General features: G+C 39.3%; 1 protein-coding gene across 2 annotated transcripts; it reads right to left on the bottom strand.

Moving 5' to 3' along the window:
- Positions 1 to 8518: 8518 nt before the first annotated feature.
- Positions 8519 to 23420, bottom strand: CCDC28A (coiled-coil domain containing 28A; the record flags this gene model as incomplete). Of its 2 annotated transcripts, XM_079716550.1 has the most annotated exons (5): positions 8519 to 9071; positions 13385 to 13407; positions 15181 to 15335; positions 19310 to 19473; positions 23263 to 23420. In XM_079716550.1, 5 exons carry the CDS (start codon positions 23418 to 23420, stop codon positions 9017 to 9019), a joined length of 555 nt encoding a protein of 184 aa, XP_079572676.1. In that variant the 3' UTR covers positions 8519 to 9016. The 2 variants fall into 2 exon arrangements, with proteins under 2 accessions (XP_079572676.1, XP_079572677.1); XM_079716551.1 differs by lacking the exons at positions 8519 to 9071; positions 15181 to 15335 and having other exon boundaries at positions 12648 to 13407.
- Positions 23421 to 24575: the final 1155 nt, after the last annotated feature.

The raw sequence follows: 24575 nt of genomic DNA, 5'->3' as shown, positions 1-24575 counted from the left end.
AGATCAACTGTACTTCATTAAAAACAAACAAACAAAAAAACAAGGATATATTGTATAGCTCAGGGAATTACAGCCATTGCCTTGTAATAACTTTTAATGGAGTATAATCTGTAAAACTATTGAATCACTATGCTATATACCTGAAACTAATATAATATTGTAAATCAACTATACTTCAATAAACAATTAATGTAGAAAAACTTATTATAGAGCTGCACTAATAAGATGACATGGTATTAGCATGGGGACAAACAACTAATCAGGGGACCAGAAGAGAAGTGTCCAAAATAGACTCATGTATACATGGGCACTTCTTAGATTTGAAATCAAAGAGGAAGAGAGAGATTTTTCCATTTATAGAAAACAGAGTATCTATTTAAAAAAGAGAAAAGCAAGTGGACCACTTTCTCACACTGTACCACAGGCACATCAATATCTGGAGGCTTTTTTACATATAAATTCAATTACACATGGCTTGTGAGTGCCCAGAAGACAAAATGAAGAACAATGGATGAGGTCAGAGAGATAGATTTTGGCTCAGCCTAAGTGGGAAAACAATCACTTCAGCAGCATTAGCTGTCTTGGGAGGTTATGTCCATTACAGAAGACGTTAAAACACAAATTGGATGACTGCTTCCACTGAAATTCTAGCTGAGATTCAAGCATCAGAAATGTCTAAGTTTCTAAGCAACCCTCTGTTGCTATAAATACCAAGAAGAGAGGGAACAATGTGAATTTCTTCAGCTTGGAGTAGCTGAAGAAATGTTATTGGCAAGTCAGAAGAATCTGAGAATAAGCCAAACACTGGTGGTGCCTCTACGCTTATTACACTTCAATGAGACAGAAGCACATTTTAAAAATGAATATCTCGGAAAGGCATGTAGCATATTAGGAACAGTTTTAGAAATATTACAGAAGGGAGGCATGACATGGTGAGCACCAAATTTGAATTCCTGCTCTGATCCCCTCAAATTGAAGCCTTAGGGACTTCACTGGTGGTCCAGTGGTTAAGACTCCATGCTTCCACTGCAGGGGGCATGGGTTTGATCCCTGGTCTGGGAACTAAGATCCCACATGCCGCACGGCCAAAAACAAACAAACAAAAAACCTCAACCTCCCTGCTAAAATTAAAGCTTTACAAGTAATTTCATCTCTGAGCTCAGTCTCCTCACGTGTGAAGCAAGGCAGTGATGTGTCTTGGCAAACTACAGTACAATAATGTTCAGATAAAAACCTCATGGCAATGTGGAAGATTAAATACCTCCCTCTGAATCAACATTAAATCAAAACAAATCCTTAGTTTCATAAGATGCCCAGCTGTTGTTATGTGAAATCTCTCCAAGAGCCAACATAAGGGATTTTTATTTAGCAACTTCTCAAAATTGGTATTATCCTCTGTGGTAAGGTATTACTGAGTTACAAAATGAGCGGAACATTACAGAAAGAATAGTTGCTATCTCTGCTGGTGGGCTTCAATATGTGAGTACAGTACATCATATATAGATATAAACATAGACACAGATACAGATTCCCACAGGATCACATTCATTCTCTTAGATGAATATGTTACTTTATTGACTAGTTATTTGATCCAGGGAGAGACGGCATGCTGGCAATCACTACTTCTTTAAATGGAATGATTTCTTTTCATAGTCCAGCATTTAAAATCTCTCCAGGGACTTCCTTGGTGGCCCAGTGGTTAAGAATCTGCCTGCCAATGCAGGGGACATGGGTTTGAGCCCTGGTCCAGGAAGATCCCACGTGCTGAGGAGCAGCTAAGCCCGTGCACCACAGCTACTGAGCCTGTGCTCTAGAGCCTGTGAGCCATAACTACTGAAGCCCGTGCACCTAGAGCCCGTGCTCCGCAACAAGAGAAGCCACCACAATGAGAAGCCCGTGCACCACAACGAAAAGTAGCCTCCACTCACCACAACTAGAGAAAGCCCATACGCAGCAATGAAGACCTAACGCAGCCAAAAATCTAAAAAATAAAAATAAAATAATTTAAAAAAATCCTTTCAGCCTCTAAAAAAACCCCACAAAACTCTCCAAATAGTAGCTCCATAAGATATTAATAGGTATTTCCCAGAAAAACAGCATCTGTGGTTAAATATGCCTGGAAATGATTGATTGAACAAAATTAGAACTGTTTTTTTGTAGGATGTTTTATAAATTTAGTATATTGATGTTCACAGTCAGTCTCCAAGAGAAGGAGATAATATGTAGCATATCTCTTGTTCATTGTTAAAGGAGCCCATCATGAAGTGTATTAGTTGTCTAATGTGGGTATCATAGTGGGTATCTAGTGCTGTGTAACAAACAGTTCCAAAATGTAGTTGCTTTAAAAAAGCATTTATTCTCTCACAGTTTCTGTGAGTCAGGGGTCAAGCATGGCTTAACTAGGTCCTCTGGTTCAGGGTCTCTCACAACCCGAGTGTCAGCTGGGGCTTTTGTCATCCCAAAGCTGAGCTGGGGAAGGATCCACTTCCAAGCTCGGGTAGAGGGTTGTCAGCAAGATTCAGTTCCTCACAGACTGAGGAACAAGGGCCTCAGTTCCTTGCAGGCTGGAGGCTCCCCTCCCAGGTGGGCTTCTCCACAGCTTAGCTCACAAAACGGCAGCTGGCTTCCACCCAAGTAAGCAAGCGAGAGGGCAAGAGAGGGAAGGCAAGATGGAAGCTAGAGTCTGTAACAAAATCTCAGAAGTGATATACCATTGCTTTTTGATTCATCAGAGCAGGGGTCAGCAAACATGGTCAGCAGGCCATATTTGGCCCACTGCCCATTTCTGTAAATAGTTTTATTGAAAGACAGATAATCATATTTATTTATATATTGTCTGTGGTTGCTTTTCAGTACAACAGCAGAATTGAGTAATTGGGAAAGAAACCATATGGCTCACAGAGCAAAAAAAATTTCCTACCTGGCCCTTTACAGAAAAAGTTTGGCAAACCCTGCATTAGAAACAAGTCTAGCCTCCACTTGAGGGGAGGAGGTTCAAAAGGGCATGAATACCAGGAAGCTGGGGTCGTTGGGAGTCATTTTAGAAGCTGCCTACCTCGTAGTGCCTGGCAACAGGTAGGGACTTGGCAAGTAGTTGCTGAGTAAATGAATAATTGTTCACATCCACCAATTTTCTAAATTCAAGGGCTGAAAGAAAAGTTGCTAGCCAAGAAAAAGCCAAATCCCTTCACCGATTATTAGGATTTGACAACTGCATCACAACTGTAACAACTTATCAACTTGTGTGATCTTCTTATTAGTAATTTCCGTCATTATGTCAAGTGAGTTAGATGGCAAAATAAGCTTAGAATCGAATTCATATGTAGATCGGACAGATTATTCTTTCACAATATCAGCAAACTGGAAGAAAGCGTACGTATTTGAGATGAGAATTCACTCTGGGGGCAAGAATATTTATTGTGAATTATGTTTGCAATCGGACAGCTACAGTATCTTCTAATACCAAGAGAGACTCAAAACCTAAATGTACAAAATCAAATTCTCATCCATTTTTTTCATCTTTTCTCCATGTGCTTTCTCCAAAAGCCAAAATACTGTACCACAAAGTTCTTCCTTGATCATTTAGGATCTCTCTTGTTCTAATACAAAGTAGCGAGTCATTCTTGGAAGAGGAAATGTCCCGCTGCTGCTTTGCTTACAGCCTAGTTTTCCACTGAATTGAAACTCCAGCGTGGGTGACACAAACTGGAGAACTAGTTCTTACCTCACTCTGTAAAACAAGGGCTCTAAATATTTCTAAAGTTTGGTGCAAAAAGGGAATAAAATAGGAGACCCCAATCTGTGGCTCTTCTCATGTGTTACTGGATCCAACAAACATATTAAGTAACTAAATCAAAGTGGGGAGGGGGACATGGAATAAAGGCTATATTTAACATCCTACATTTTTTTGAGTAGCTACTCTGACTGGCACAGTGCTAGTAAGTCTCTTTCCCATACACGAGCTCATTTATTTCTCACATTCATCCTGGGAGTTTGATTACAGATGAAAAGAACAGGGTAAAGAAAATATTCCAAGGTCACACAGGTAGTAACTGGTATCAAGTTTAAAGGTTATACTGGATTTTTCCTGACATGTGAGTGTAACTTGAATTGGATGTATGACTGGTATGGGTTAATTTGGAAATATACTTTCTATCCCATGACTTATTATTCTTTATAACTGACATATCAATGAGAAACTCAGCAATCGACACTTGCACCTCCATGCTTAGGGAGAAAAAGGCGGGTGGGGGGTGGCGGGTGGTGCCTGTTGTGTGACAACCAAAGCCAGGTTAAGGGGTAAGAGGGCTGGACAGCTGCCAGTCCATACAGAGAGCTAAATCATCACTGGGATAAATCAGAACCGTGTTGTCATTAACTATGTTTCCACAGGTGATTGGTTACACAGCTGGAGGAATGTAAATTACTCGGGTCCTACACCACTGTGCAAGACACTGACTTGGAGTGAACTGGAAACAAAACATTGTTCCCTGGCACAGAGGTACCTGCATTTGAGTACTTTGGCAATTCACATTGCAAGTTGTACAATGATTCATTTATTTTCTAAAAGTTAATTCCTTAAATATGCCTCCTCAGAGGTTGTGTGGTTCTAGAGATTGCAGAAAAGAACTGGTATACAGGAAGTGAGTGTGATTTGTGAAAAAATAGAAATGAAAGATAATTCCAGTTAAGTAAAATGTCCTATATTCAGGGCATGTAAAAACATGACATTTTGAACATAAACTGGTATATAATTTTTATTAAATGCACAAATAAATAATAAATAATGAAAGTAATAGCATGTTTTGAGGCACAGGAGGAGTTTTGTGAGCCAAAACTGCACATAATCAAATGCTGGATTTGCTCACAGATATAGAAGTTTAAAGCTGTAACATTAAAATTATAACAAGAAGTGACTGTACTATTTAAATTCATTCAAGAAGAATAATCAATTATTGTTGTTCTAAAACTTCCAAGTCCCAACCCCTACTTTCTTTCACGTAAATAATGGTTTTTAGAGCACAATTTTTGAGGTTCCTATGATGCACAAATGTCAAGATGGGCCTGAAAACAATTACACGGGTTGTGCTGCTCTTGAATACGTGTGTTGTTAGGATATTCTGTTCTGATACATGGCAAGGTTGATTAATAAGCAGAGCATGGGTCCTTTTAAAAAGATAAAATAGGGCTTCTCTGGTGGCGCAGTGGTTGAGAGTCCGCCTGCCTTTGCAGGGGACACGGGTTCGTGCCTCCGTCAGGGAAGATCCCACATGCCGCGGGCCCCATGGCCGCTGAGTCTGCGCGTCTGGAGCCTGTGCTCCGCAACGGGAGAGGCCACAACAGTGAGAGGCCCGAGTACCGCAAAAAAAAAGAAAAAAAAAAAAAAGAAAAAATATAAGTATCACGATTTTAACTAAGATTTGATCTCATTGATCTATATATGACTATAACCCTTTTCATCAAATCTTAGCATATTAACTTTTCAGAGCTATACAGTTCTAACCACGAGGTGTATTCGCAGTAGATTCTTTGTATTTCTCTTTCACTACCTGCCCCCTCGTCCCTCTCACTCCCCCCACCCTCACGTGACCCCACTTTTCGGACTCTGGCCGGAGGAAGAGGGTGAGAACTGCCCGAAGGAGGGAGGGAGTCGCTGTGAGCCAGCTCAGAATCCTACAAACTGCTCAATAACTCAGTAACTCAATGACTTCATCCCTATCTCAAATGCGTGCTCTGCAGGAGATAAGGGTTTACTGGCCACAGCCCAATTCAAACCTGACCCTAGGCAGGGACCGTGGTGTTTCTCTCAAGCGCCACTTCAGCGCTGTGGTTCTCCAAGGTCACCGAAGGGGAGCCCAGCGAGGGCGCTGCTTTGGGTCTTCCCGAGGCTGCACCGGGAACTAAACCTCCCGGGAGCTGGGCCCCCATGGCCCCAAGAAGAAGCTGTGCAGCCCAGAAGGCAAGCGCTTTGCCTCCGGGAGGTGGCGGAGAGTCCCGGCTCCGGACGTCTGCCTCCTCTTTGGACCGCGTGGAGCTGCGAGAGCAGGACCCCCCGCCGCAGCCGGGGTGGGGGGGGGGCAGGGGCGGGACCGGCAGCCCGCCGTCTCCATAGAGACCGACCACACGGCCCCGCCCTCCCCCGCAGCTCCCTGGCACCAGCACCCACACAGGGTTCCAGAGCGGCTGGAGGGACCGCGTGACCGACGCCGCCTTCCCAGCTAGAGGGCCCAGAAGCGGGGCGGACCAAGCCCCCAAGCGCCGCCGGCGCCCTGCCGGCCAACGCCCCCTCCTTAAGGGCTGCACCGGATTCCGGTCCGGGCAGCGTTCCCGCTTCTTTGTCACCCTTCAGGGAGCCTGCGGTGGGATCCCGGGCATCACTGTAGTTCCAGAAACCCCTGAAGACACGGAGCAGTGGGGCCAGACCCCGACAGGAGACTTGGATACAGAAGCCAACGTTTGCTTGCTCTCAAAGAAAGCCAGCAATTTTAAGGCTGTGTGATGGAAAAGGTGGGGTTTCTTATCTTCAGCAAATCCTCAGAATATTTTAATACTTATTGCCAATTTTCACATTATACAGGAGGTACCAAAGCCAAAGCAACATCCTTCTTAATTTCTTTTTTTTTTTTTTTTTTTTTTTGCGGTACGCGGGCCTCTCACTGTTGTGGCCTCTCCCGTTGCGGAGCACAGGCTCCGGACGTGCAGGCTCAGCGGCCATGGCTCACGGGCCCAGCCGCTCCGCGGCATATGGGATCCTCCCAGACCGGGGCACGAACCCGTATCCCCTGCATCAGCAGGCGGACTCTCAACCACTGCGCCACCAGGGAGGCCCATCCTTCTTAATTTCTAATGGTTCTGGTCAAAATGCCTTTAAGTATTTATTGTGAAGGCTGAAAGTTTTTTTCATTTATATGTAGATGAATAGTTACCACCAAGGAAAGATGTTCACAACATGAAAAGCAGGTTAGAAAACCGGATGAATAGTACTACCTAATTTTTGTAAATAAACGTTTGTCTAAGAAGTCTGGAAGTATGTAAACAAATGTTAAATGGTTTGCTCCGGTAGTACTTTTAAAAAATCAATTTAAAAAATTTCTACAATAAATATGCAACATCTGTCTAATAAATAATAAATTTTATTCTGATTCAAGCACCTCATTTTTTTCCCCCTGTTGCCTTTAACATGTTTTAGTTGTGTGAAAGGATACAAATTAGATAAACTAAAAATTTGTTACCTGGGACCCACATGGGGTTCACTGACACAAAGGACAAATGAACCAGCTGAATAAACAAGGTCGATCTGCTGCTCTGTCACTAAGCCACAGGAAACAGCTTTTGCTTTACTCTATCTCAGGACCCATCCAAGAAAAACACGTCAATTGGCAAAGTTTCCTTTTGCTCTGTCAGACCCTAGAATGCTTTTTCCCTTGGAATCCCTATTTGCTCAATCCAACAAAGCAGTTTTGAAGGTTACATTTAATGTTCTGATGATTTTCTCAGTTTTAAAAGGGGTATTAGAAAGACTGATTAGATAAACTGATCAAAACTCTTGGAACCCAGAATGCCAAAAATGACTGAAATTGAGACTTTTAAAAAATATTGTTCAATGGGTCCCCACCCTCCCCATCTCCCATTAGGTGCTTGTTTCTGTGGCCTGGAAACAAGGAGGAGGAAGCATGGACCTATTCTACAAGGTGAAGGCAAGTGAGCTATAAATGGATAAACAAAGTGTGGTATATCCATACAATGGAATGTGATTCGGCCAGGAAAAGAAGTATTGATAACATGCTACAACATGGATGAACCTTGAAACCTTGAAAATATTATACTAAAAGAAGCCAGTTACAAAAGCCATGTATTGTATGATTCCATTGATAGAAAATGTTCAGAATTGGCAAATCCGTAGAAGCAGAAAATAGATTACTGTTGTCAAGGGCTGAGGGGTTCGGGAGATAGGGAGTGACTGCTAATGAGTTTTGAGGTGATGAAAATGTTCTAAAATTAAATTATGATGATGGATGCACAACTCTGTGAATCTACTATAAACCGCTGAATTATATACTTTAGAAAAGGTGAATTCTATGGCATATGGATTATTTCAATAAAGCTATTTAAAAACTAATGTTAATGTTCAGCTACTGTTTGCTGAACATTACTGGTGTCAGCTATTGTGCTAAGCATCTTATATGTACTTTTTTACTTCTTCATAACAACCACTACAAGCTGGTCATTAACCTCATTTTCTAGATTAAAAACAAAAATTAAAATAGAAACTGAGTAAACACACATGAACCCAAAGCTAATGGGCAGAATGCTGATTCAAATCAAGGTGTAAGTAAGGTCAAAGACCATGCTCTTTTCATTATGCCAATATTTAAATGTGCATAAGTTGCAAGATTTGCAAGAAAGTTACAGAACCTCAATTTTCTAAACACAGTTTAACCTTTGAGGACTGAGCCCTTGTATTCCCAGATTGAAGACTACAGGTTTCTCCAAAACAGAGAGAGCCACTAATTTAAAACAATCACTTTATTAAAAATAGCAAATTTCACAAATACTCATTTAACATTTTGTTGTCACTGGCCACTGGAAAACACACCGGGCGTGTGTACTGATTGTCTAACGTAAACTGAAGCTGGGCTCCCACAAAAAGCCTGGGCATCATCAACTTATGATCAACAGTGGAATAAGTTTGGTGAGCTCAGGAAGGATAAATCCTTCAGCCCTATCAACAACATTTAGCACAGTGCATTTCAAGTATAACCCGTAAGGCAACAATATAAAGCATAGCAGCAAAAGCTCTGTATCGCATTTCCTGATTACGCCTTCCACAAGGCCGAGGCCTCCAGTTATGGTGAATTATGGCAAGTCGAGTTCACTGAAAGCAGCATGTGAAAGCAGTCACTGCACTTGCACTTTAATTAATTCCTTATTGTGGAAGATGATTCTGCTACTGGATTCAGCTAGAAGAGTAAAGAATGCTTTTCTTCAAACCACGAGAAAGCGACTGCATTTCATTTTAGCCGGCAGAAGTATTTGGAACATCTTGTGCATCTGCCAAATGGAGTTTCTGTCTGGATTCATCAGTTAAGAAGATTTTCATTCTCTAATGAGTGCTTCTTTTAAATTTCTAGAAATTACATTCAAGAGCTAAGAGACAGAGGTAATAAAAAAAGAAGTATGTTTAAAGGGAAAGTGCCTATGCTGCTATTGAGAAACTTGGATGTGGTAAGACAATCCTTAAATGGAGTAAAGTAATTTTACTATGTCTAGAATTTGAAGATTTAAAAACAAATCACTGATTCAAGACTATGTTCCAGGACTTCCCTGGTGGCACCGTGATTAAGAGTCCGCCTGCCAATGCAGGGGACACAGGTTCAATCTCTGGCCCGGGAAGATCTCACATGCCATGGAGCAACTGAGCCTGCTCTCTAGAGCCCGCGAGCCACAACTACTGAAGCCCACATGCCTAGAGCCCGTATTCCACAGCTACTGAGCCCACGCGCCGCAACTACTGAAGCCCGCGCACCTAGAGCCCGTGCTCTGCAACAAGAGAAGCTACCATAATGAGAAGGCCGTGCACCATGATGACGAGTAGCCCCTGCTCACTGCAACTAGAGAAAGCCCACGCGCAGCAACGAAGACCCAATGCAGCCAAAAAAAAGAAAAAAAAAATAGGGCTTAAAAAAAAAAAGACTATGTTCTAGGTTCTAATAGAGCACAGAATTATTTTAATGCAGCAAGAATCATTTTCATGGTAAGAAGCTGATTAGAGGCAAATATGAAAACTTACTGGATTAACAAAATTCACTTGAGAACACAACACCACTTCATTTCCTTGGGAAAATAATTTCTTTGTGAAAGTCCAAGAGAATGAAATAAAATCATCATAGCTCTAAAACCTTTCCTATAATCCTCTGAATTATTCTTCAAGAAAACTGGAAATAGGATAAAATTCCTGCATAGTTTATTCCATTCCCTTCTTATCACTGCCTTTCATTTTCCTCTTTCATCTATATGATCCACTTGCCACCTGTTTTTCAAGACTCAATTCAAACAATGATCTGGATATATTGAGGACAACTAAATGCTAGCAATACGTGTACAGCAGATGTTTGCAAAAATGTACAGACATGAGCTGTGCTGTCAGAGATATTCTTGTTCAATTGGAAGGCTGAGATTTAACACATATCAACAGATAATGAAATAATGCAGAATGCTAGTTTGGGGTACAAACAAAATGCTTTATGGAAATGGTCAGCTTGAGTGTTATTTGATAAGGAGAAGGGGGAGGCCAGAGCAACTCTAGGTAGAAAGTACAACCTGAACAAAGGCATTAAGGTGAGCATGAACTTGGGCGTCCAGAAAGCCAACTTGGTGGGAATGAAAAATAATGAAAACTGTAACAGGATGAATATGCCGTGATCAAATTACTGAGAACCTTTTAAAAATCTGACATAGTAAAAAACTTGGTAAGAAACAAGAATGGCAAGATGAAAGTGATGTTTTAGGAAGAATAACTCAGTGGCAATGTCTAAAGTCTACAGCAGTACTGTCCAATAGAAATATAATGTAAGCCACAGACATAGTTTTTAAAATATATTTTATTTATATTCATAATCATGAAATTATCATTTCAACATGTAATCATAAAAATATTGAGATAGTTTACATCTTTTCATTCTAAATCTTTGAAATCAGGTGTGCATGTTATACTTAAAGCACATGTCAATCCATGTTGCCAACACTTCATGTGCTCAGTAGTTACTTGGCTAGTGGCTGCCATATTGGACAGTGCAGCTCTAAGGTTTCTAGAGAACAGAAATTTGAAAGGCTGTGGAATCAGGTGATGAGGGTAGAGAATGAAGGAAGAATACAAAACAGAACTGATAACACCTGACAACTAACTGTAATTAAGAGACAGCAAATAATTTCGTGCCCCTGTCCAGGCTAAACGGCAGATAGTGCCATGACTGATTAGCAATGTCTGCTATAGTCATAGAAGGGATTTTTAAACAATCTTGAAGATTAAAATAATAGGGGCACTTGAGAAAACCATAATTCAAAAAGAGACATGTACCACAATGTTCACTGCAGCACTATTTACAACAGTCAGGACACGGAAGCAACCTAAGTGTCCATCGACAGATGAATGGATAAAGAAGATGTGGCACATATATACAATGGAATATTACTCGGCCATAAAAGGAAACAAAATTGAGTTATTTGTGGTGAGGTGGATGCACCTAGAGTCTGTCAATACAGAGTGAAGTAAGTCAGAAAGAGAAAAACAAATACCTTATGCTAACACATATATATGGAGTCTAAAAAAAAAAAAGGTTCTGATGAGCCTAGAGGCAGGACAGGAATAAAGACACAGAGGTAGAGAATGGACTTGAGGACACGGGGAGGGGGAAGGGTAAGCTGGGTTGAAGTGAGAGAGTGGCATGGACATATATACACTACCAAATGTAAAACAGATAGCTAGTGGGAAGCAGCTGCATAGCACAGGGAGATCAGCTTGGTGCTTTGTGACCACCTAGAGGGGTGGGATAGGGAGGGTGGGAGGGAGACGCAAGAGGGAGGGGATATGGGGATATATGTATACGTATAGCTGATTCACTTTGTTATACAGCAGAAACTAACACACCATTGTAAAGCAATTACACTCCAATAAAGATGTTAAAAAACGAATAGGGGCACTGATGACAGAGGAAAATTAGGAGGGAAAAGTATGAACACGGAAAGAACATTTATTACAGATGAGGAAACTAGGGTTGCTAGGCTTTGCTCAAGGTTACATAGCTGCTTACCAAGACCTGAGACCAAGCGGTCCAAAGGCCATGTGCTTGCAGTCTACCACCACGGCCTGCTGAACCGTGGGGGCTGAAGTGAGGAAAGCGGGAGACAAATGAGTCTAAATGTTTAACAGAAACTCAGATAAGAGGAGAGGAGTTATGTGTCATAAGCAGAGAGAGAATATAAAGCATAGAATATAACATAAAACAAATACAAAGAAAAAAAAGAACCGGGAACTACTCCTAAGAAAAGCCTCCTAATTAACTCCTATCTTACCCCCATATTAAACTCTTTCTTGGCAGTGGTATCTTACATTAATATCTCCTACAGTTTATGTGGCTTCTCAAAACTGTATTTTCTTCATCTGTAAAATGGGGAGTATAACACCACCTACTTCCAAGAGTAGGATCAAATGAGATAATGCATGTAAAACACTTCATATAATACTTGGCAAATAGTAGGTATTCAATAAAGGTGAGATATTAATTACTATTACTGGATTTGTATATATCTTCCTATTTCTTCATTGTTTTTACTGCACAATTCAGCAGTTAGTAATAGTATATGTTATTGCAATAAGAGTGATTTTTAAAAATATATATTCTATATAGTTTGGAAATTTTCATATACACATGATTACATGTAGCAGTTACCCCATATTAAAGACGATACTCTGAAATGTTAAACAATCTACCCAAATTTACATTAGCAAAACATGGAACCAAATTTCGAAAATCAAATCTCTTAACTCTACAACAGTAGCCTTTCCAGTATCTCACTATTTGGTTCAAAGAGATGTCTTACCACTAAAATTATTTTACAGGCAGGATCATTTTTTATTTGTTCTTATATATCTCACATTGTGCCTATCAGTATGTTCAAAAATACATTTTTAAAATTTCTTGAAATAATTGCTCTAAATTGAAATGTCAAAACATGAATATTTTACATGTGCCTTTGTGATTTCCTTTAAGTTAACCCTATAATACATTTTAATGCATCTAAAATATTCTAGTTCTAATACTAAATTTAGAATACTGTATTATGTCTGCTATCCCACTTCCATTTAGCTTAAGAATCTAAGATTCAAAATAATGTATATGGAAACTAGCCTAATTCTTTTTTTTTTTTTTTTTTTTTTTTTGCGGTACGTGGGCCTCTCACTGTTGTGGCCTCTCCCGTTGCGGAGCACAGGCTCCGTACACGCAGGCTCAGCAGCCATGGCTCACGGGCCCAGCCGCTCTGCGGCATGTGGGATCTTCCCGGACTGGGGCACGAACCCGCGTCTCCTGCATCAGCAGGCGGACTCTCAACTACTGCGCCACCAGGGAAGCCCTAGCCTAATTCTTAATTCTCTTGATTAAAACATTTAAAAAATTTGTCTTAAAAACCCAGAAACCATACAGAGCAAAGCACAAACCGCAGAAAAACAAAATTTCAGCATACAAAACAACTGGGAAATTCCATTTAGAAACTAAAGGGAAAGATGGCCCCAGTAAATAGCAGTAGGTTTCTTCACTTGATTGGGACTATTCACCAAGAATTATAATCTGCGAACTTTTCACTGCTGATGTTAAGCAAAGGATACATGGAAGAATTCAATTCTTCTAGCTGTAACACAAAGTAACAAATTTAATTTTTATCTTTATAAGATAACTATCATAGATAATTGTTAACCATACATTATTAAAGACATTATTTCACATTTAAGCTTTCTTTAAACAAAAAAGTATTAAAGAAAAAACTTTCTAAAAATTTCCAGACTGGGAAATTCACTTATGCAAAATAATAATAAAGTAGCTTTAGTATTTATGAAATAAGAATATAAGAGAATTAAAACCATATGATAAAAACTGAAGTTTTATAAGGATTCTTAAAACCATGCTTAATTATAATCATCTCTAATAATAGATTTTTTTTTAAAAAGCTGCCATTTTAATGATCAAAATCTTTAAAAACTTTATGAATTACAAAAACAATTTTATGTGATATTTAGTTTTTAGTATGAGGTAGAATTAACCACCCCTATTTTACAGAGAGAAAAATCTGAGTTACAAAAACATTAAATTGACCAAAGTTATACAGCTCTATTGTAGACCCTGGACTAAACAAAGGCTCTCTAGTTTCAAATTCAGTTTTCAACGTACCACAGTCACAATTAAAAGTACAGGTTTGAAATTTTTAAACTATGGGCATACAATTTCACTCACATTTACTTATTCAAAAGATAGAGAAAAGCAATAGAAATTAACCATTTCTATTACTGGTAAATATGGAATCTGAAACTAAAGAATGTTGAATTCAATTTTTATTTATTTTTGTTCCAAAAAAGATTTAAAGAGGCAAATTTAATTAACACTTTTCAGTATATAAGAATGCTATATGGTGTTACTGGTTGAATTATATCCTCCCAAAATTCATGTTTTAGTCCTAACCCTTAATACTTCGTAAAATGACTATATTTGGAGACAGGTTCTTAAAAGAGGGAATTAAGTTAAAATGAAGTCATTAAGATGGGCCCTAATCCAGTATAACTAGTGTCCTTACAAAAAGAGGAAATTTGGACATAGGGACCCACACAGAGAGGAAGAATGCCATGTGAACATGAAGATAATCTTCAACAAGCCAAGGAGAGAGACCTCAGAAGAAACCAACTCTGCTGACACCTTGGTCTCCAGCTCTCAGCCTCCAGAACTGTGAGAAAATTAATTTCTGTTGCTTAAGCCACCCAGTCTGTGGTACTTTGTTACAGCAACCCTTGCAAGCAAATACACATGGCAACCTACTAAATCACCATAAACACCAAACACACTATAAGTAACTACCACCTGAGTAAATAAGGCAAAATGCATTAATCATGCCAGGATCTTTTGACCTACTATCTTCTATATCTTAAGATCTTTTATGTGTACAGAAGCAAATATTTTCCTTTTAGATTTGCCAATATCCCAGAAAATATGCTTAGATGTAAATATAAGGATATATTGGATCCCAATATATCCTTTGGATATATTGCTTTCAAAAGAGTATAAAGTCCAGCATGGATAAAACTTGAAAACATGACACTAAGTGAAAGAATCCAGACATAAAAAGCCACGTATTTTATGATTCTCATTTATATGAAATGTCCAGAATAGGCAGATCTATAGAGACTGAAAATAGATTGCTGGTTGCTGGGGGATAGGGGCGGGGGAGCACTGAGAGGTACAGGATTTCTTTTTGGAGTGATGAAAATGTTCTGAAATTAGATGTGGTGATGTCTGCACAACATTGTGAATATACTAAAAGTCACTGAATTTATACTTTAAAATGGTTAAGATGGTGAATTTTATCTCAATAAACATTTTGATTAAGAAAAGAGTAAAGAAAGAGGACTGTACTCACATCAGACAGAAGCCTATCCAGATTGGAGTCACTGGCTGCTTTTCTCTTATCCTCAGGAAGTTCCTCTAACTCCCCATAGAGCTCCAAATTCAAGCGAGCTAATTTCTCCTGCATTCCCCGAACATGTTCCATCTGTTCAATGGAACATTCATTTCCTGGGGGAACATTCCAGAACATTAATAAAGATTAGGATAGGTCAAACTAACTGTCTTGAGGAGAAACTTCTAAAGTCAAGGTGCTTAAAAGAAATTGGTTTTCTTTCTTTTGTAAATTACATTAATGACTGCATATTTTCTGTGTAAAATTATAAATCAAATCTTCAACCAGGAAAACAACAACAATCTAAAAAATACTCATGGGCATTAAAAAATGATATAGGGCTTCCCTGGTGGCGCAGTGGTTGAGAGTCCACCTGCCGATGCAGGGGATACGGTTTGTGCCCCGGTCTGGGAAGATCCCACATGCCGCGGAGCGGCTGGGCCCATGAGCCATGGCCGCTGAGCCTGCGCGTCCAGAGCCTGTGCTCCGCAACGGGAGAAGCCACAATAGTGAGAGGCCCACGTAGCGCAAAAAAAAAAGATATAGAAAAAAAATTTAAGAATGAAAGAACCCTTTAGGTAAAAAAGTTTTTTTCAATAGTAATATATATAGAGGTGTTAACACCATCTATTCACATCCTAGTTGACAACTGCCATTAAAACTGAGTAACCCAACATTTTATAATGATCTGAGTGAAACTAAGAGTCCTATAAGGACTTCAACCATGAATCATTCTGCCAACCAACCGTGTACTCCTCCTTTAAGAAATATAAGTGAAAATATTAATAAAGTGTGAAGAATGTAATGAAGAACCACAATGTATACACAGCAGAGAAGAATGTAATGAGAACCACAATGTATACACAGCAGAGAAAGAAAACTTATTGCTAAAGGACAGGTCTTGCGTTGTTTATTGACTAGACTCCTCTGAGGTAGCATTATCTGCCCAGAGCAACTGATGTATATACATGAAATATTACAAATTTTCATTCAGTTTCAGTACAGCCTCTCCAAATTCTTGATACTATCATTTTCCCCTCCCAAAACCTCTGATTTTTCTCAAAGGTATAATATAGCTCAGCTAAAGTTGAAGTATGTACCTTGAATAAATATGAATTAATGTAAATTATATTATCTTTTCCTCTAGCCAGCTTTATAACATCTTCATAAATTGACTATATTACATTATGTTAAGGACTACTAATAATTTTAAAACTAGCTACAGCTCTTTCAAAATCATCCTTTCTTCATAGTAAAATATCTCATATTTCCTCTATTTTAATGATGTTTTTCAACCTGAAAAACAGTTAGCAACCTGAAAGGTCAAGTGGAAGAACTACCTCAAGAGATGTATATGTATGTGTGTGTGTGTATACATATAAAGATGTACATATATTATATAGACAGAGGAAAACAATATAGAGTAAAAATATAAAGAGGTGGAAATCACAAGGAACAAGAGAAGAGATTCAGGGGATGGACCCAGGTGACCTAACATGAGAACAACAGAATCTCCAAAAGGATAAAAGGGAACAGATGGAGGAGAAATAAATGACCAATAGAAAAAAATGTTCCTTGAGATGAAAGATGAGTTGGCAGATATGAAGGGCTCACTGATTTCCAGGCAGGGATGATACGGTCCTAAGCATATTCTGGTAAACGCTTAAACTTTAAAGACAAAGAAGGATATCTTTCAAGCATTGAGATTGAAAAAAATTACTTGGTAAGAAAGAATCCAGGGACTTCCCTGGTGGTCCAGTGGTAAAAAATCCACCTTACAATGCAGGGGATGCAGGTTCAATCCCTGGTCAGGGAACTAAGATCCCACATGTTGCGGTGCTGGTAAGCCCACACACCACAGCTACTGAGCTTGCATGCCTTAACTAGAGAGCCTGCGTGTTGTAAAACTACAGAGCCCATGCCCTCAGGAACCTGCATGCCACAACTACAGAGCCCACGTGCCCTGGAGCCTGTGCGCCACAACTAGAGAGAGAAAACCCTCATGCCACAACTAGTGAGAAGCCCGTGCACCACAACGAAGAGCCCCTGTGCCGCAACAGAAGATGCCACGTGCTGCAACTAAGACCCGACTCAGCCAAAAATAAAATAAAATAAATAATAAATAATAAATAAATCTTTAAAAAAAAAAGAAAGAAAGAATCCAACTGGCAATCAACTTCTCATCTGCAATGCTTATATATAGCAAACCACCGAATAACAGAGACTTCAGTCCAAGAATACAAAGTCACTTAAAAGTTAGGGCAGGAAGGGTGTTGGGGAGAAAAGTGAAGAAGTAAAAGTGATCCAGAGATTATATCTCAAGGATGGGAGAGAAGAGAGGGGAGAGGGAAGTGAAAGTATTCTAAAGATGCCACCTTACCGGGATGGAGTAAAGCAAGGAGGAAGGGATGTCATAAAACATCTTTGTGAAATAAATAACGTGTTTTAATGTCTTCTTTTCAAATAATAGTATAACCATGACTGGAAACCCAGAAACTATAAGAAAAGATAGACGTATTTGAGTATACAAAACTTTAAAACTTTTATAAGGTGATGTATACCATAAATTCCACAGACACACTAATGTTGCTTAAAAAAATAAAAACAAAAGAGGTCAGAGGGTTAGTACCTAAAATATGCAAAGGGCTCTTAGTAATTAACAACAAAAGGATAAATAACCAAATGAAAAACTGGGTAAAGGTCCTAAAAAAGAGCAATCCAACCGCTTAACAAACATTCATGGCTATTCAAACTCAACAGTAATAAAAAAAACCCTTTACACCAACAGGCTGGCAAAAATGAAAAGGTTGGTAATACCTATTAGCTGGTGGGAATTCAGGGAAAAGAGCTGTTTCATAAATTGCTAATGAAAACTAAAAGTGCAAGAGCTTTTCTGAAAAGCAATCTGGATACTTTTATTAAAATTAAAATTACCTCTATGCTTTGACCCAGTGATCCCACTCATGGGAATCCATCCCAAAGAAATCAAAACAGCCACATAAGGATACGTGTAAAACGATGTTCACTACACCATTGAGTTTAGCGGCTCCAAACTGGAGACGAAGTACATGCTCTTCAACAGAGAAATGGCTGAATACACCAGGGTATATTCACGACTTGAAAATTATGTAGCCATTAAAAAAAAGAATGAATTAGAGCTATACCAGGCGACTCAGAGAGGTTTTCATCAGGTATTGTTTAGTGAGCAAAGAAAGACACCGAAAAGTGTATATAAGATACTATTTGTAGAAAACAATGAAAAGAAAAATCTGTGTGTGTACGTGTGCGTGTGTGTGTGTGTGTGTGTGTCACACAGTTAACTGGTTGGGGCTGGGGGGAGGCAGAGGCAGTAGAGGGCGTGAGGGAAGGGGTACGGAAGCCAAGTAAAAGAGCTGGGGAGGGAAAGACAGCACTAAAAACACAATATTTATGTTGATGGCATTTATGCTTTTGTGTGAGATTCCACATGTGTGCACTCAATAATTTTTAGACTGCTTTTTAAAAATGCAGGGAAATAATTTTTATCATCAGAAAAAGCTTATAAAGTGACTTGGAAGCTGAACATGAAATATCTGACCATACACTTTGTGAACACGTATACAGAAATACCTATTCAGAGTTTTATTGGGACGATCAGTTAACTGTTCTTACGTCTTCATCAAGCCAGATTCTTTAATATTCGAAAGTCAGGCATTGTGAGCAAGACACAAGTTTAGGCTTGAAAGGGTAAAGAAAAATGATCTCGAGTCTTTCTAAAACTGAAACACTAAATCTAAAATATTTCAGTTGACAGAGAATGTCCCTTTTGTTTGTTACATTTTCAAGATACTTAGTCCCTCAACAGCAATCCTACTTTAACAATTCAACTAACCCTCCCTTTTTAAAAAACTTTTTTCCTGAAATCTTACAAGACAAATTATATCCCACAACAAATGAAATCTAGGTTGATTGCATTTTATGCCTCTGGACTATTGTTTTTTTTTAAATAAAAGAAAATGACACTTCAAAAAGGAATTGCAAAATACATGCAGAAAATATGATGAAAACATCTTGAGAAGAAAAAGAGTAGAGAGAAACATCTATGGATTACCGAATGCTTGGAGTTTTCCAGAGTGGAAGTCATTCAAAAGGCTGAGGAGCCCCCTCTCCATCTCCTGGACATCAGAGACATCGGTGAGGAAGGAGTGCTGGATCGGGGTTGACTGAGCGCCTTTGCCTTCTCCACCCTGAGGTTTGGTCTTTTCTTTCATCACTCTGTGAAAAGGGTGCAATAAAAAATTAATTGCCTATAATTACCTTTAAAAAGAGATACTTTTTCAGGCTGTTCTAGATTAAGGAAAAAACAAGACATCCGAATAAAATCAATACTAAATAAAAGCAGCCATTTCAAGGCAGAAACCAAAAGAACAGGCTATGAAAATCTCAAACAAATGTATAAAATATAACTACTAAGGTATATAAAGAGTTTGAGTAATGTACTTTTACTCTATGGTAATTCTTTGGACTGCAAAAAAAACTGAAGAGAGAATTAGTAAGTCTTTTTACCAGCCTGTGTTTCATATTTCACTTCTCTGTAAACACATTCTGCTTTCCCATCTAACTTTATCCTAGCTGTTCCCTGAATTATGGGTTGTCCAACAAGTGGTTATGGGGCCCCTACTCTGTAGCTGACACAATGCCAGACACTGAGTATATGAATGCGTGCAGGCCATCAGTGACTGCCCTGAAGCACGCCCAGTCTAAGGAGAGAGACAGACAGAAATTCACAGTCAACATGTGACGGAGAGCTAGAACCTGTTATCCTTGACTCCTCCAGCTTCCTAAGGCTCCCACGTGCAGTCACGAAGTCCTACTGGTCACACCCATAGAGCTGTCTCTAATCTCTCCTCCTCCACTGCCACTGTCCTATACGTGACCCAACTACTCCAGCAGCTTCCCAGCTGGTCTCCCGGCCTCTACGTGCTGTCTCTGAGCCCACAGAGCAGCCAAGTCAATTTTTAAAAAGTCAAGTCAGATCACATAACTTACTTAATGCAAACCTTTCAGTAGTCCGATAACCTGAAGAATTTCTATCCTCTCTTGTATGTCAATGCTCTACACATTCTGAATCTCTTTCGCTTCCTAGAAATCCCTTCTCTCGTCTCCTTGCAGCTAATCCTCTGCCCACGTTAGCACCCTGCCCCTCACTGCCATCCTTGCCAGGCTACCTCCCACACATGCTTCAAGTCTCAGTTTAAATGTGATCTGCTCAGGAAGGCCCTTTCCGAACCCCTAGACTAGGCTAGTTCTCATTACACACATCTAGCATATGCCAGGCTCTCAAACTCTGGAGTGATGGTGCTATACATACTGTAATATGGGAGCAGAGAGAAAGAACAGTCTACTCAACCTAAGGGTAGCAGAGAAAACTTCCTAAAGGCGATACGGGAGTGAAGGCTTAAAGACTAGGAGTGAACCAGGCAAAAATGGGAGTGGGGGTTGTGTGTTACTTTTATAACCCCGACACGGGCTATAGATCCTGACGTAACACATATATTCAGGACTCAGTTAATTCCTACATAACATGGCATGAAGACCTCTTCCCCACAGGTGCACTCGCCACAATGTGGGTAAGACAAATAGGGTGTACTGGGGGGCTCTGAGTGTGCGGGCAAAGGTGGCAAGACTAATTAATTCCCGTGAAAAGAAATCAACTTAGAACACGTAGGCCGTTGACACTAGGTCACTAACAGTTCTTCACAAAGAGGGATTTGTAATTTTACATACATGATATTAGATTTACTATCACTATCTAGTATCTTGCTACTCAAAGTGCTGTCCAAGACCTGTACCATCAGTATTACCTGTGAGCTTATCAGAAATGCTTAGCTGAAGCCCCATCCCGAACTAACTGATTCAGAATCTACATTTTAAAAACATTCCCAGGAGATCCATATTCACATTAAAATCTGAGATAAACTACTATGGACTATAAGGTTTCAGTAGAGCAAATTTTTTTTTCTTTCAAATTGGAAGCTTTATCCAAGTAAGTGTTTTGCATCAGTTCATCACTTAACAACCTTCTCAAAAAAGAAAATAAAAATCTGTTTCTTCTTACTTCGGTGTTTTTGATCATGTCACACTGTCTCACTTTATGTTAAAATAATTCAATTAAAAAGCACTCACTGAAATTATACTATGTGCAAAGCCCCACTCTAAATACTGTCTGGCACACAAGACCCAGCCCTCAGGAAGCCCACATTCTAGAAGAGGGTAGAGAAATAAAAGTACAAGGTAGAAAAGACAATGAGACACAAATAAACTGATGCAAAAATTTGGGAAAAGGAGTGATTTCCTTTCAAATCTCTTGGCTTTCTTTCCTCATCAACCATAACCATATTCAAAATCTGATTCTAAATTAAACTCCTCCAGGAGGAAAACCCCTTTCCAATCTGATAATATATTCAAAAGAAGCCCTTATAACTTTTGTTTTTCATTTAGTCCTTATTGGAATGTTCTTTTCCAAGGGTCTCTGGCTATGTCCCTTTTGTTTCCTCAAAGACAGTGTGAGATCATCACCAGCAATCTTGTCTTTTGTGTTAATCCAGTGGCTACAAAGTGCTACAAGCATTACTTCCTTAACTAACTCTCATGATGAGCTTGCAGTTAGAAGCTTATTTAATCATAATTATCTAGAGGATTGAGATTATGAAATGCTTTTTCTTTTTTTCTTTTTTTTTTTTTTTACGGTACGTGGGCCTCTCACTGTTGTGGCCTCTCCCGTTGCGGAGCACAGGCTCCGGATGTGCAGGCTCAGTGGCCATGGCTCACGGGCCCAGCCGCTCCGCGGCATGTGGGATCTTCCTGGACCGGGGCACAAACCGTATCCCCTGCATCGGCAGGTGGACTCTCAACCACTGCGCCACCAGGGAAGCCCTGAAATGCTTTTTCTCTTAAGATATTATCCTGCTTTCCAAATACCTAACCCTACAAAATACTCATAAATGCAGCAATAATAGGTAACATTTAAACTTGTCCCGGGCTTCCCTGGTGGCGCAGTAGTTGACAGTCTGCCTGCTAATGCAGGGGACATGGGTTTGAGCCCTGGTCTGGGAGGATCCCACATGCCGCGGAGCAACTAGGCCCGTGAGCCACAACTACCGAGCCTGCGCGTCTGGAGCCTGTGCTCCGCAACAAGAGAGGCCACGATAGTGAGTGGCCCCCGCTTGCCACAATGGAGAAAGCCCTCGCACAGAAACAAAGACCCAACACAGCAAAAATAAATAAATAAATAAACTTGTCCCGTTTCCTTTAAAGCCTTAAGACAAATATTAATATGTTCACTAAATTTTAATAGTGATTACTTCTAGGTGGTAGGATTTTAGTATTCTTCTGTTTCTTCTTTCAATTTTTCCTGTGTTTAAATATTTACAATAAATACAAATCATTTCTATTAAAACAGTGAACTCATTCTTTAAAAAAAAATAAAACTACCAAAGCACAAACACTCAGCTTAAAAAAAACAACAACCAGATATGTCTTTTCCATTTCTGGCTAGCTCATCAACTTTGTCTGCAAGTTTTCTTGCTCTGTATTTTTTAAAAAATATTTATTTATTTATTTGGTTGCGTTGGGTCTTAGTTGCGGCTCGAGGGCTCCTTACTTGCAGCATGCAGGCTCCTTAGTTACGGTGGGCAGGCTCCTTAGTTGCGGCTCACTGGATCCTTAGTTGCAGCATGCACGTGGGATATAGTTCCCGGACTAGGGATCGAACCCGGGCCCCCTGCATTGGGAGCACAGAGTCTTAACCACTGTGCCACCAGGGAAGTCCCTGCTCTGTATGTTTTAATACGAGACAAAGTAAGAGCCTTAAAGCCAATCAATCATTCATTCTGCATTTTCTAATCTCTATACACTGTAACCTTCAAAAAATTTTTTTCTAAATCACATGTAATATGTGCCTCAAAAGTCAAACCAAGAGGAAAAAAATGTTATAAGAATTAGTGGATTTAGTATTTACTTTAATAGCATTTTGCTGTGACAATGTGAAAGAAAAGAATTCACCTTTTTAACTTTGGTCGCTGTGAAGTTGACTGTGATGCAGGATTTGAAAACCCCGTGCTTTTACTAACTGGAATGGCATTTTTTTTGGCATTAACAACCTGAGTAGAGTGGGCACTAAAAGACTTAGGACTCCTCCTCTTCACTTTGCGCTCCTCCATTGTTTTAAGTTCCTTACTGCACCAAGGCCAGCTTCTTATGACCTAAGGAAATACAGCAAAATTATACACATATGCTATAATACGCCAAAATGAAAGGGCTTTCAAAGACCCACTTCACGGGCTGTAAGAGGATCAAGAATTTCAGAGGTCATTAAAGAAAGTTAGAACAAGGATTCTTAAGCTTAGTTTACTGTATTATGTACACAGAAGCCCTAACCAAGAGTGCCTGTTAGACAAAAATTTTTTTCACTGTTTATTAATTCATCCCACAAAAATTTACTCTCTTCTACATGTCAGGCAGTATTTGGGGCATTGGGGAGACAGTACTGAACAAGACAAAGTCCCTGCCCTCAATGTTCCCTCCATTCTTATAGAAGGGGAACAACATATAAACACTAAACAAATCATCCAGCCTGACTCAGCCTTAGGTCTCCCTTCTAAAACGTATTCTTTGAAAAACCACCTAGATACAAACAGATATATAATTGACATGGGTACCTGCATTTTAATTAGCAACTAGAAACCTTATTTCAACTACCAAGTAGAAATTCAGTTGCTGCCTAGAGTTAATACTGATTCTAGTTCCTTGATCAAATGAAGTTCTGTAAAATTAAACTTGTTCCATCACAATTTTAAATTTACTTTCTCTACCTATTTCCAATGAAACATGAAACTTTATTATATATGTTTAGTTTTGTCAACGTCAAAAGAGTTACACTATGAAGTTGCAGTGGGTCCTTCCATAGAGAATATGTGTAAAACCTTCTATTTATCCAGTACTTTCCCTTTATGTATTAACCAGCTTTATTTCTCTAACAGCCACCCATCTAAAAATATCCTTCCACATTTCCTTTTTATTTATGCATAATATTAACTTCTTCCTAAATATATGGTTTCATGCATCATAAGATGAGAAATTTATATGGCTATTCTCATCAGATTGTAAAGTGCACTAGGACTGTTAGGTCTTTTATTGTATGTTGTGTTGAATTTAATCATTTTATGACCATTCAAAAAGTCTCAAACCCACTGATGTCACTCCTCAAGTAATTATTTGAGAATTTTAATGAAAATAATTTTTTTTTGGCTACTGTCTGGACTCCGAGCTACTACTAGCACTGTTATTTAAACCATTGAACTCAGTTGGCTCAGGCT

Source organism: Hyperoodon ampullatus, assembly GCF_949752795.1.
Source record: "Hyperoodon ampullatus genome assembly, chromosome: 12".
In the NCBI taxonomy this organism is placed as follows: Eukaryota; Metazoa; Chordata; class Mammalia; order Artiodactyla; family Ziphiidae; genus Hyperoodon; species Hyperoodon ampullatus.
Note: the sequence above shows the minus strand (reverse complement) of the source record. Positions and strands in the feature narration are given on the sequence as shown.